General features: G+C 33.9%; 1 protein-coding gene across 4 annotated transcripts in view; it reads right to left on the reverse strand.

The window, feature by feature from the left end:
* LOC146532092 (carbohydrate sulfotransferase 11) overlaps positions 1 to 14,762 on the reverse strand; it is a 49,026-nt gene that overhangs the window by 7,349 nt on the left and 26,915 nt on the right. For all 4 annotated transcript variants that reach the window (XM_085197056.1, XM_085197057.1, XM_085197054.1 and 1 more), the window contains 2 exons: positions 1,253 to 1,440; positions 578 to 875 (listed from right to left, as the gene is read on the reverse strand). In XM_085197056.1, coding sequence (XP_085053182.1) covers positions 578 to 875; positions 1,253 to 1,440 — 486 coding nt within the window. The remainder of the gene's footprint in view (positions 1 to 577; positions 876 to 1,252; positions 1,441 to 14,762) is intronic.

Genomic DNA, 14,762 nt, shown 5'->3' on the forward strand with positions numbered 1-14,762 from the left:
AGATTTTCAATTTACATATTTTTATATGCTTTGCCAAATGTACCGAAATTTCGTATTCTACATGCGATGTTTGTATTTTTAGAATTGAATCTGCTACTATCTTATATAATAAATAACGATTTAATTAGCTATTGTACTACAAATGTATTACAAATTATTTTTGGGGCGTGTGTGGATGACTCGTTTAATTTATATTCGTATTTCTCAATTTAAACGTGGGTGGTGATAAGGTCATTGTTTTCATAAATTTTTGTAAATGTAGCTTATTAAAATTGATAAAAAAATGTATAATAAAATACGTAATATACGTTAAATTATATATTATAAGTTAGTCGTGGCGCATGGGATGGTCGTGGGTTCAATTCCCATTCGACGAAATGAAACATTAAAAATTTTCATTTCTTCGCTTAGGCATCGAGGCAAAGTGCAGCGTTTAATTCCGCCTATCAACACGGAATGCCTCCTGAATTCGGGGGAAAGTAGGTAGCGGAGAGTTTTAACACTAGGTTCCCTCTGCCTACCCTGCTATATGAGTAAAGCTTTGATTTGATTTATCTAAATAGGATATTAATTTTACCTTTCTATATTTTTTGATAATTCTTCGTCCCATTTGATCATGGAAGGACTTTGGCCAAGCGTGTACTATTTTGTCATTGTAAGCAGACGCTAGCCGCTCCAATGGATGACGTACTATCAGGAATGATATGGAATCGCCCTGAGCTTTCCTTATCATTTCCACGGTAGGTCTCGCATATTTCTTCCTGGCCAGTTCCAAAGGCACCTCCTTTGTCTTATCTAGGAATGCCGCTGTATAGTTCGCCATGAGGTTGAAGTTATACATCCATGATGTTGACGCAGCCTTGAAAATGTTGCACCTATAAGTAAATATTAGTTATTTTACCATCGCTAATATTATATTTTTTTTATTTTATAATATAGGTGATTTTTTAGAATATCTATTATTTCGGTAGTTCATCTCTATTTAAGAAGAAATCAATTATGATTAATAGGATTTTTTTAGTAATTAATTATTAAAATAAATATAATGTTTAAAATTGTTTTGCAAAACTTTGTTTTGATACTTATAAATTCTAAGAATAACATTATTTGTTAATGCTCATATTATTCGCTTAAATAACAATATTTTACAACTCTATCTACTATACAAAGTAATATGAGTTTGCCAAGTCAAGTTTTTAATATGAAACCCGTAGTCAGTAATGGAGTGCCAATTACTTGAGAAAATTCTCACCATATAACATGATACTGTCGGTTAATGAGGTACTCCCAAGCATAAGCCTTGTGGCTCGTGCTGTCCAGGCCGAGCTTGGAGCATTCGCTCCTCAGGTACTCTCTTCTACCGTCCATTCTGCTTCCAACTTCAAAAAATTTGTCGCGGGAGAGAAGACCCTCGTCGTGACTCCCGTTTTCAAATACATACTAAAACAAAGAAGTTATTGAATTTATTATATGCTTGTGTTTTCACTTTTGTTCAGTTATATTTTAAGATATTTTTATTTTTAGAAATATGTTTAATTAAAATATTTCATCTTTTTATAGATTTTTACTTGTTTGGTTTACTAACAAAACAATAATTAATTAATGCCACCATATTCACACCACCTGTCTGTCTGTCAAGAGCCTTTATCTCAGGAACGTTTGGAAATATCGAGATGAATATAATAGTGATTTTCTGAAAAAAGCGCTATGCTATGGTCGCTTATAACGCAAAAAACGCGTATTCCAATACTATAAAAGAAATCAAAATTAATAGGATACTTCCGGTTGACCAAGAATTATGAAATTTGGCACCTAGCATCTACAGGTAGTACTAGTTCAGTAAACAATATTAAAACTATACAGTTAAGCCTTAAAAGGGGGCAAAATTTGATATTAAAGCCGCTGGTTCAAGAGAGGTATCAGTTGAAAGGGCTCTGACGAAACTTAGCTAGAGTTTCAGAAAAGGCCCGAGATCTCCAATTTTACGTTGTACGGAACCATCGGTGAGCGAGCCCGACTCGCGCTTGTCCGGTTTTTTTATCTAAGTATATCACAATATACCACGAAGTTTCCACGAATGTCCGAATATTTGCATATTTTATGACATTTTAACAAGGGCAATTAAACAAATAGGGTAAAGACCTGAAGTTCGCGTGATCCGTTTCATAAATATCCGAAATTCGTTATGCGGTGTAATTAGAATTAATTATTTTACGGTCCAATTCACTATTCGCATTGAAATATTCATTATAAAATAATACTTTCGTTATACGTTAACAACCTATGCCTATAACATATTTATTTAGGATAGGCCAGTCTTGGCGCAGCAGCACAAGTGTGATTGTAAACGTGACTGGTCGTGGATACGATCCCCACTCGAGGAAATGAAATATTTATTTAAGCTTATATTTTCATTTCTTCGCTCTAGTGTCGAGGCTAAGCGCAGCGTTGAGTTCCGCCGTTCAACAAGCAATGCCTCTACAATTCGGGAGCGGAGTGTCTTAACACTAGGCTCTCTCTGCCAACACTGCTATAAGCGGGAAACAGTGTTTTTCTTCTACAAGATCTCGAAAACTTGTGGAATATATGGGTCAGTCGGACGTAAGAAAAAAATAATTTTCGTTTTTTCGTAAATCTATTTTTATCTATTTTTTTTATGAATTTGGCAGTTCTGTTCTGATATCATCTTCTTCCTGGCATTAATCCCGACTGGCTGACCTAACCCTGGCTTTTACTAGAGTCTGCTCATAGAATATAATCCTGTATTGTAAATTGTAACTTTACAATAATAATTGGACTTTTTAAACATAAAAATACATAAACACATTGCGGTACGCCATCACGTTAACGACCGAACGAAATAAGAACGTCGTTTTACAGACACATGTGGTTTGGTTGTTAAATTCGCATGCATGCGGTTACCTCATTATTCCAAATTATCGTCATGTTTTATATTTAGATAGCTATAGAAAAAATATACTTGTAATATATTATTAAGGTAACTTTCAAAGACCTTTGTAATCTTTAACTTAGGTACCCAATATTTTTATCGTTTAGTGTTCATATGTCAAAAACACAAAGGTAGGGTAGGATAGATAGGTAGTAGCAACTGTTCTTGAGTTAGTCCTAGATTCCCTAATGATATGTCACGTAAAACACTAGGGGTAAGGACCCGCTCGCGGCTTCGCCCGCTCATAATTCTTTCTTAAATTCATTCTTAAAAGATTTCTTCCATGATTATTTTAACAAAAGACATGATCAGTTTAAAAGATAATAAATTTAAACTAATCTTCGTAATTTCTGTGTGCGTGATACAGCGTGAAGCTACGTGAAATGGACATGATAATTCCCACTTATCAATGTCCTTGTTCAATAATTTATTCAATTCAGCCTTTCTACACTCCCACACTCATCTACATATATTTATACACACAGAGGCACACACACATATGACATTTATAGCACACTTATGTAAATTACATAATTATAATTGCCCCAGTACGGGTTCTGCCCCAATAATATACATTACTTGAATTACATTGTAACACGCAATAGTGGGTTAGGAATTTTAATGTTTTTTTTTAGTTTCACGGTGTATCCCGCATATAGCAGAGGAACCTGGGAACTTAGTGTTAACACACGCCAGCCCCATTAAAATACTTTCGTTCTCAATTTTCCGTTGAATTGTAAGGTGAGTGGCGGAACATACCGTCGCATTTTGTCATATTAGAATAGTAACTATCTTATTACCCCGATTGGGAATCGAATCCACAACCAAATTAAGTAAGTAGCTGTAAAGAAAAGCTTTCATCGCTTTTCATACAGTTGTTTAAGAAAAACAGCTTATAAGTACGTTATTTAAAAAAATAATAATAATATATTCTTTACATAGATTTGTTTAATACATATCTCAATATTACTATTTAATTATACATTTATCTGTCTGTCACGTAGCATACATTTTAATAGAAACGTTATACTAGCGGAACTCCTACAGTCTAGTACGATCGCGCTATGAATGATGATGGGAAGGAACAATGGTGTAAACTATCGTTTGAATTTTATAGCTATAGATTAGAATAGAACCCCCACTTACTAAGCTATAATTTATATGAGTTGACTGTAAGTGTAGCGGCTTATAACTAAAAGCTAATACGGGATAGATGGCATGCTTCACGCTGTATCCCGCACACAGCAGGGTAGGCAGAGGGAACCTAGTGGAAAAACACTCCGTACCCCACTTTCTGCCGAATTCTGGAGGCATTGCGTGTTGAGGGGCAGAACTCAACCGCGAAACCTTATTTTTTACTATTATAATATTTTTTACTATTGTAATAGGCACTTATTTTATATAAAACGTTCCTTTATAGGTATGTGATATTATTCTCGTATATCTAAAGGATTATATATTGCAGAGTTGGTAAAGCTGAGCTGGTAACGAGAGTTGATTGCAAAACAATATTGTTTGTGCGGAAACTGGACGTCAAACTTTGACTGATGAAAGCTTTCAAATTTCCGTTGGTTAAATATATGTATGTATAAATATAAACAAATAACTAAAATAATAAATGAAATATTTATTTAAATGTATATTTATTTTTTCCCCCTCTAATATAGAGGCAAAGGCAACACGCAAAGCTTCCAGAATTCGATGGAAAATGAGCAACGGAGTGTCTTAACATTAGGTTCCCTCTGCGTACCTTCCTATGTGCGGGATACAGCGTGAAAAGAAAAAAAATAACACGATTAACAGGTAAAATATGATGTAATCTATAGAATATAGATTACGGAAAATTACTGTAATCGTTTTCATTAACTGCGATCGCTCTACAAAGGGTCTCACGGTCTCATTGTCTACTGACCCGCGAACCATACGAGCTTCACCTGCATATAGGAATAGGTGATATTTTCTATGGCATTAACGGTATGAATCTATCATAGTACAAGCTATCATAATAAAAACCGTCGTGGCCCAGCGGCACAAGGGTGTGACTGTAACGTGACGGTTGTGGGTTCGATCCCCACTCGAGGAAATGACTATTTGCTTAATTTCAATTAATTAAATTTATATATTCATTTCTTCGCTCTGGTGCTGAGGCAAAGCGCGGCGTTGAGTTACGTCACTCAACACGCACTGCCTCCAGAATACTAGTTCAATTAGTTCAAGAGTAAACACAAGTCATTGTCAAATTCTACAAAATTAGATAACATGATAAAAAGAACACGAAATAAACAGCAGCAAAAAGTGTATAAAATCCTTTACATATCTATATAGGTATTAATTTACAAACTCTAATATGATAAAACAAATTGCTAAAATGAAAAATAACTTAAGCTAAAAAATTATGTTTTTCACAATATATTTTAATTCTTCACATTTTAGAATTCTGTGAACTTTGTGCTAAGACACTCTGTTCCCATATAGTCACTTCCTCGAGTGAGAATCGAACCGACAACCTGTCACGCTTACGGTCACGCTTGCGCCCCTGCTCTACGACTTACATTTCAAATCATATAATATACGTATATTAATTCGAAATATCTAATAGAGAATTATTATAGAACCCAATAAGGCAAGTAGTTTAACCAAGTATCTAATAGCACTGTTTATGGTAAATTAAATCTAGTAGAAGTGAACTTGGCATTGACTGGCAACGAGGTGAACCAGCCAGTTTTTCTTGAGGAAAGCTTACCTATACCTAAACGACTTCTTGTTTAGAACGAAATACCAAATATGTATTTACTGGTGCTACATTAGAATTTTTACCTACGATTTACACATTTACATATACCTACGTATCTTCTATATATATAAAATCGAAAGGTCACTCACTCATCACGAAATCTCAGAAACTACAAGTGCTAGGAATCTCAAATTTTGCATAGGAGTTACTTATAGGACGTAGGTGCTCGCTAAGACGGGAATTTGCAATATTCGACTTCTAAGGGGTTGTTTTTGGGGTTGAAAGTTTGTATGAAACTTCGTTACTACAAATTCTAGGAGTATCAAATTATGGTCGTCACTTATAGGACGTAGGTACTCATGGAGACAGAAATTAATAATAACGTAGTTCACGCAGGCGAAGCCGCGGGCGGGCCGTTAGTTATATTTAATGTCTGTTACTCAATCGTGCTAAAAAAATCTATAAATAAATGGTACAACATACAATCAACTCTCACACAGTCAATTAATTAAGAAATATATATATATATATATTTTAAAAACATAAATGAAAATATAAAAACATATTTTTTTACTTGGCGTGACGCAGAGGCACAAGCGTGCGACTGTAAACGTAACATGTAATGGGTTCGATTCCCACTCCAGGAAATGAAATATTTATTGTTTTCATTTTCTCTCTGGCAACGAGAGAAGCGCGGCATTGACTTACGTGTTTATGATGCTTTTATTTATGACAATTTACTAATTCCTATATACTATACTATCTCCTCTAAAGCAGTAGGATCTGACGATATTAGTCGTGGTATGATCACCCTTATTTTACACATCCTTGTTCCTGTAATAACCCACATTATTAATTTTTCTTTTTCCTCTAGTCAGTTTCCCGTGATGTGGCGCAAGGCATTTGTTCTCCCACTTCCTAAAATATCTAATCCTACGCTACCGTCACATTTTCGTCCCATTTCTATCCTACCTTTCCTCTCTAAAATTCTAGAATCCACCGCTTACCAACAAATCTCTAGGCATTTTTCTAAATACAATCTATTAAACCCTCTACAGTCCGGATTTAGAACTGGTCACAGCACCACTACTGCTTTACTGAGAGTCACTGAAGACGTTAGATCAGCAATGGAAAATAAGCACTTAACTGTGCTTATTTTAATAGATTTCAGTAATGCATTCAATGCCGTAGACCATGATCTTCTTATTGCACTCTTATCCTGCGCTAACGTCTCCAGCACAGCTTTACAATGGTTTTCGTCTTATCTTCAGGGGCGTCGGCAGTCGGTTCGTGTAGGCCAGACCTCTTCTGACTGGCATGATGTGACAGCTGGTGTCCCTCAAGGCGGTATTCTATCTCCTCTTCTTTTTTCATTATTCATTAACTCTATCACTTCCGTTATAACCTCTCGATACCATCTTTATGCTGATGACTTGCAGCTTTATGAACACGCTAGTGTAGATAATATTGTTGGTGTTGTTAATTCTCTTAACAATAATCTTCGTAACATTTCGATTTGGTCGTCCAAATACGGAATAAATGTTAATCCTGACAAATGTCAGGCTATAATTATCGGCAGCTCGCGACAGCTAGCCAAGCTCGATTACAGCAAACTGCCCAACTTAACTTATAATGGCACGGTCATCAATTTCACCACCACTGTAAAAGACTTAGGTATTATAATTGATAATAAATTAACTTGGAGCAATCATGTGGCAGATATGTCCCGCAAAATTTACGCTTCCTTGCACTCAATGGTGCGCCTCAAAAATTTCTTACCTGTGCAGACCAAACTACAGTTGGTCAATACCTTGCTGCTTCCTATTATTGATTACGGTGATGCTTGCTCCTTGGATATGAATAAAGAACTGGTAAACAAGCTCGAGCGGATACTCAACACTTGTATACGCTTTATTTATAACCTCCGCAAGTATGACCGTATATCATCTTATAGGAGGCAGCTTGGCTGGCTTTCTGTGGCTGATCGCAGGAAGTCTAGAGTCCTTTGTTTACTTTACTCCATCCTCTTCAATCCTCAGTCTCCCACTTATCTATCTTCTGACTTTTCCTTCCTTTCCTCTTTCCACGATACATCCTTACGTTCCCAATCCAATTTTATGCTGTCCACACCCCGGCATACATCAGGGTTCATGTCTGACTCCTTTGCGGTCGCCGGTGTCAGGCTATGGAATGAGCTACCCGAGCCCATAAGAAAAGCTCCCTCTCGTGAGGTATTCAAGCGCCGGGTAAAAGAGTATTTTTTTAAAAATAACATAAATATATAATATTCATCTATTTAATTAATTGTATATATTGGAGTATATATGGTATGCTATATTATTATATGGTTTATATTTTTATGTATTTTTTTTTTATTTCTTTTATTTATAATATCCGTAATATTTTATTATAATTATATATTATATGTATAACTATTTATTATATGTATATTTATATATTTATTGGATGTGTATGTATGTATATGTATGTATATTTTACTTCTGCACACCTGTATACTTATTATCCCACATGACAAGGTCGGCTGGGAGAGAATGCTTTTAGCGTTAAGCCCGCCTTTTGTACATTGTTTTTTTGTAATTTTGTGCAATAAAGTATAAATAAATAAATAAATATTTGCAGTTTCGACTTAGCGGGTATATTTGTTCAAGCTATAAAAACAATTTTACTTTCATAAAAAAATCGTCTCATATGTTAATCTAAGCCACACACTAGGAAGCCAAGAAGTCAGTCATTATATTAATAAATAATTTTCACTTTATTAATTACCATACATTAAAATAAACTTCCACATTTATATAACAGTATTGGGGTGGATGAATAAAAGATTTCATCCATTTCTAACTATCATTAGTTCTGAGAGAGAGACAGAGAGAGAGAGTCTACAAAGACTAAATTGTAAATACGCTGAATCACAATAATATATCAGTGTAACGCGCTTTTGATTGATGAAAACGTGAGAAAGCCAGAAAAGTTGGCAAAATATCTATTACGAAAATAAAGCATGGAATAACTTAGCATATGTATTTGGGAATTGTTATTTTATGCAATTGTAGTAAGTTCGGTTTCCTGTCAATGTTTTTTTATATATGTATGTCTAAGAATATTTTGCTGTATTCTGCCACTCAATAAGTCAATACGCAACAATAGACAGTGTCACGAAGACAGAAGAGAACAGAGTATCTTGACACTATCTCATTTCTCCCTACTACTATTTAAATTTGTAGTGAAAATATATCTCATTATATAATTATAATATATAATGAGATATATTTTCACTACAAATTTAAATATAATTGGTCGCTTTATTTTATTCCGATACAAAAATATCATCGCATTTCCTTCGCTTTTCGAATACTAAAAATATAGAAGAACCACACCTAGCAATTTGGAATCGATAAGAAAATTTGTTTCACGTTTATTTCAATATTCATTCATTTCTTTAGGTCTGCTATTCTTCACAAGTTCTTTTAAATTAATTTATTCTTTCAGTTTTTTTATTTTTGTAACCTAATATAATAAAAATGAAAAAAAAATTAAAGTATTATATAATATCACTAAATGACCTACCTTAAAAATGCCTATTCGGGACATCTAGGCCGGTATTTATAAACCGCTCTCAAGTCTGAGATCGATCTTGAGATGCTGTTTTTATTCTTATATTAGCGTGTATTCACTAAGATCGAAAACATAGTAAATTAATGGATAACGTGAGAAAATCGTTCTTCAAGTCACTCGACTGCGCTGAAAGAATTAAGGTTCCGTTGTTTTATATCTCCGTTAAAATGTTTTACGATTGTCATTAGCGTTCATATACGTTTTGTGGTTTAGTAGATTTTGCGAACACGGCGTGAAGAAAACAATTTAGTCGTTTGTGCCACTTTATTCGGTGATTTACACCGACGTGTGGCAAGTCTGTAGATACGTGTTTATGACAGCTTAGTGTTTGTTATATTTTATTTGTATCGTTTGATATAAAATAGTGAGTTTACTATTTTTTATATTTTTTGTTCTGTTTTTAATATTTACCTTTCAATTACTTTCAGAAATATGTAGTTAATAAAAAGAACAACACAATTTTTTGATTCATAGGTGTTTTGAAATTAGTCGTGGCGTACCTACTCGAGGAAATGAAGTTTAACATTTTTAATTCTCGTTCTGGTCACGTGGTGAAACGCGGCGTTAAATTCTGTCAATAAAAATATCTTCAGAATTCAGCGGAAAGTGGAAAAGGCAAAAAAAACATTTTATTCAAATATCTATATATTACATTTTTCAAAACAACACTAAAGTAAAAATATGAGTAAAAATACATGAATTACTAAAAAAACTCGCGTTAATAAATTAATTTCCTCATTCGCATCCTCTATAAAAGAATTCCATTTAAAAACTGAAACGTAATTAACCGCTCGCACCGTTCACATTCGATGTCACTGGGACATGACGACAGATGTAAAACGACCATGTCATACATTCCGTGTGATTTTGATAATATTATTTATAATTTCCTGTATATTTATATTTGTTAAATATGTTTATAATTTCAAAAATATCTTGTAATATTTTTAAAAAATTCTTAAACTATTTTCTTTTATTTTTTTAGGTATATGAGTATACGTGTATATAATAAAATTCCGCAGTGTATTCTTAGTTTGCCAGTACCAAAATTTTAAATATCTGTAAAAAAAATTCTAACAAGTAAAGCTTATTACACTGTTCAAGAATATTTAGAGGATAAACATGTATGGAATTAATGTCTATTGAATTTAATGCAGAATATCTGCCAGCAAATGTAATAGTTTGTACCATTGTCTTTGAAAAGAGCAACTGTTGAGTTTCTTGCCGGCTCTTCTCAGCAGAACTGCCTTACGAACCGGTGCGGTGGTAGCTTTGTTCATATGTTCATTCGACGATTCAAAATTTTGAATTTGAATTTTGAATGTGAATTTTAGGTTCACGCTGTGTCCCGTATATAGCAGGGTAGGCAAAAGCTGGGAAACTAACTTAAGATCCTCCTTTTTTATTAAGTTTCTTCATTTCTGTCGGATTCTGGAGATCTTGTATGTTGAATGGAGAAGCTCGCTTTGCCTCATTACCAGAACAACAAAAAGAAAATCTTAAATATTTAAAAGTCTCAAGTGAGAATCAAACCCACCACCTGTCGTTTACAGTAGCACCACGCTGATGCACTATTGGCGTCCCATTTGGCACGATTTTATAATGTCAATATATTTTAAAATATTTAAATATACATATGTATATAAGTTACGTAAATAAGTTTCATAGGAAATGTATGCAATGATGCAGTGTATGCAATATAGCAACGAGAGAACTGTTCCACTGAAGTTCCCCTGAACTTCCGCTGAAGTTTCGCTTCATTCGACTGAGAGCTTTGTGCACGACATACAATGGTTTAAGTATATACATATGTTTGTATTACTGTATAAAATGTTAAATGAATATTTTATTTGTTTATTTTATAACAATAGCCTATAGATACGAGTTATATTGTGTATGGAGATGATTGAAGTTTCAAACAATAAAATATTTTCTTTTTATTTTTATACGTTTTCCTTATATAAAATAAAGATTATTTATTCCGTTCCATTTTCATTTTTTCGCGTAGTGGCACAGAGAATGACTAAAAACTTGATGGTATATTCAATCTCCACTCGTATGAATTTTTATACGTGAGGAACGAACTATCTTAACACAAGGTTCCCTCTGCCTACGCTGCTGTATGCGGGAAACAGCGTAAAGCTAATTTAATTAACGTAAATGCACTTACGATAATTAAAAAACACATGACAAAATACGACTTTTCATTGTCTACCATAAGCTTGAATTGCTTCATCAGGGTTTTGAAGACATTCCAATTTCATTTTATTACAAAAAGTATTTAAAGCTCAACCATGATGGCCAGCTTATCGTGCCAGACCCTTTTTTGTACGGTCACAGGTGTAGTACATGCCATTTCAAAATTAGCAGGTTGGAAATGTCAAGATTTTAGTTACTTATTTTAATAGGATACTTTAAACAGTAAATATTTTATTTATTTGGTGTATTTCAAGTAATAAATAATGTAAATGGCATTTATTAATTACTACTTATTTTATACTTTTGTATATTCTTGTGGGAGAGGCAAGCCATCACCACCCACATTCATGATCCTATATGTGGTGGGATCACGCCCTTTGCAGGTAGGTCGTATTCAAGTTAATTCGTATCCTATATAATATACTAGCTATTCTTCTTCCATCTTAAGAACTTGCTAAACTTTAAACATCTATGTTATGACCTAGTAAAGATTTCCCTACAGAAATTCAAAATGAAAATTACAATTTCCAAGTTCAGATTTGGCTCACACAACGAGTTCTGAAAGCCTTTTGATGTTTCTATATCGACCTATTTGTGAACTTCACTTTGCAGATACTTGACAAAGCATTGTGTTTCATAATCAAAGGTGTAGAGTGTAGCGGAGAGTGGAGAGTGGAGAGCAGCCATTGTTAGGAGTGTCGCAGTGCGACAAACATTGACCTTGTAGAATGCACCGGCTTGGTATTCGGCGTCATTTCGACATTATTGCTATAACGTGTGAAGGTTCTCTTTGTTTATATTACTTGTAAATGGTGGATGTGTTATGAAACAGTTTCACAGTTGATTCTCAGATTTCATTTTATTATTTGAGAAATATAGTTAAAGTTTATTTGAGAAGTTTGCTATACTCGTATATTTATATATGTTTACTATATGTGTTGGTTTTTGGCAATCTTTACGTATAAACCTACTGTTGTTGCTGTCCATTTATTAATAAAGAGAACAGAGAATAAGTACATATTTATGTCTTTCTATTAATGGTAGAAATATATTAAAAAATAGAAAACAACAGATAAAAGAGTACAAATGCAATGCTGTTTCCCGCATATAACAGGGTAGGCAGAGGGAGCCTAGTGTTAAAACACTCCTTCCATTTTCGACTCCAGTGCGAAGTGCGAAGAAAGGAAAATATTAAATATATCTATGTATATATATATCTCTTGCTAATACATCTATTATTAAATTACTTACATATCAACAGCAAAAGTAATACAGCACAAACAAACACCAGTACAATTCTCTTATTATTAAATGTTTTGCATGTGCAATTATGCAGTTCACACACGCTGTATAATCACGAGACAATCCTCATACGTTTTTGTTCACAGTGTTGCCGAGAAACAATCAGATGTAGGGCAAACTTGCATTTCTGAATATTAACTATGTGAGTCTTTGAGGCACAGTGTTCCTGTGAATGAGATTCACATTTCCTGGTGGGTGGTTGTGGATTCGATCTCCACTCGAGGAAATTAAATATTTACCTATTTAAATTTATATTTTCTTTTAGTTGCTTTGGTGTCGAGGCATAGCGTTGGGTTCCCCCACTCAACACTCAATGCCTCCAGAATTCGGTGGGAAGTGAGGAGTGTTTAGGTTCCCTCTGCCTACCCTGTTGTGTACAGGATACAGTGTGAAGGTGATTTTTTAATTTTAACTATATGAACAGAAATTTAGATATACCTAGAATCTGCAATATGAGGGTATCTTCTACATTTATGTACGTAATCCAAAGAATTTTGGATTAAATCATATATATGCCCAGCAGTGGATACATTTTGGTAATATACCTAATTGTTTTAGTGAAAGAGTTACTGATAGCTTCATTCATTCTTCTTCATTCTTCATGAAAATATAAAAAATATATATTTCCTCGAGTGGGAATGGTACCCTGGCAATGGAACCTTTCGTGCTTACAGTCACCTGCTTGTGCTCCTGCGCCAAGACTGGCTTACTCAGTTATGTATGCAAAATATAACAAAATTATTTCGCTATGGTACACCATAAGGCAAAAAGAATTAAAAAACCCGATTCTTATAGCCTTATGTATTTATAGTAGGTTTAAACATTTTATGTTTTTGACAGAATTATATGTATTTATACCAACCACCCATTCAAAGCATTAAATACAGGATGTTACTACTGAGTCACTGAAGCGCTCGGTCTGTAACATGTGCTGTATGACCTAAAAGTCCTAAAACATCAAAGGCTAACTAAATACATTGTAATATACATGATGTGACAATTTCTTTTGGCTCAAAACGAGACATCGGTTTTTTTAATTATGATTATTTTTTTTTTTTTAATTTAATTATTTTTGTCTATTGTATTAAAAATAACATTTGACTTATATTTTTGTGTTTTTTTTGTGTAGGTGTTACTTACTTTCTTTATGGGGCTTTTCGACTATGCTTCTGTTTATTTAGGCATTATTGACAAAAAAGTCCATTCAGTTATTTTTTGGATACAATAAGGTAGCGCGATAATCGCAACGAAAAGCGACCGACCAAATTTACGTCCCACTTTCATGTTTGACACCGGGACACAAGCGAAAAACGGGACAGCCCCGTTCAAACCGGGACGTCTCGTCACGTCAGTTATGCATCAAACTGCAAAACATGCATATAGCGTGACATAATAATTAAAAGTGTAAAGAAGAAATACCGTGTTACCGGTAAACGAAGCCAAATGCAAGCTGGTGTTTATCCTCTTTGTTAACTGGGTGAATGCTTATTACTGATTACCTACTTGAATAGTATTAGCATTTTAACACTGCTATTCTATGGCTTCTTTTTTATATAGTCTCTTTATCCAGGACAGCTGGGTGGGCAGAGGGAACCTAGTGTTAGATCCATACAGAGATCCATTCCCCATTTTCCACTGAATTTTGGTAGCATTGCGTGTTGAGTGGCGGTACTTAACGTTACTTACAAATTTAAAGAATTATTTCATTTGCTCGAGTGGGAATAGAACTCACAACCAGTGTCGTTTACAGTCACACACTGGGGCTCAATTAAATTGATCTGGCTGGCTTCTTTTTGCAGTCTTATTTTTCTTTTTTACAGAAAAAAAGATCTTTTTATAATAGTAAAGTCATTTTTGACTGATTTTCAATGAGCTTTTGAATTTTCATGAAAACTATATACAATATTTACAATTATTATTGTATTCAAATATAATTGTACT

This window comes from Heliconius melpomene, chromosome 14, assembly GCF_056956725.1.
Source record: "Heliconius melpomene rosina isolate 202511_hmr_F chromosome 14, ASM5695672v1, whole genome shotgun sequence".
NCBI classification, from domain to species: Eukaryota; Metazoa; Arthropoda; class Insecta; order Lepidoptera; family Nymphalidae; genus Heliconius; species Heliconius melpomene.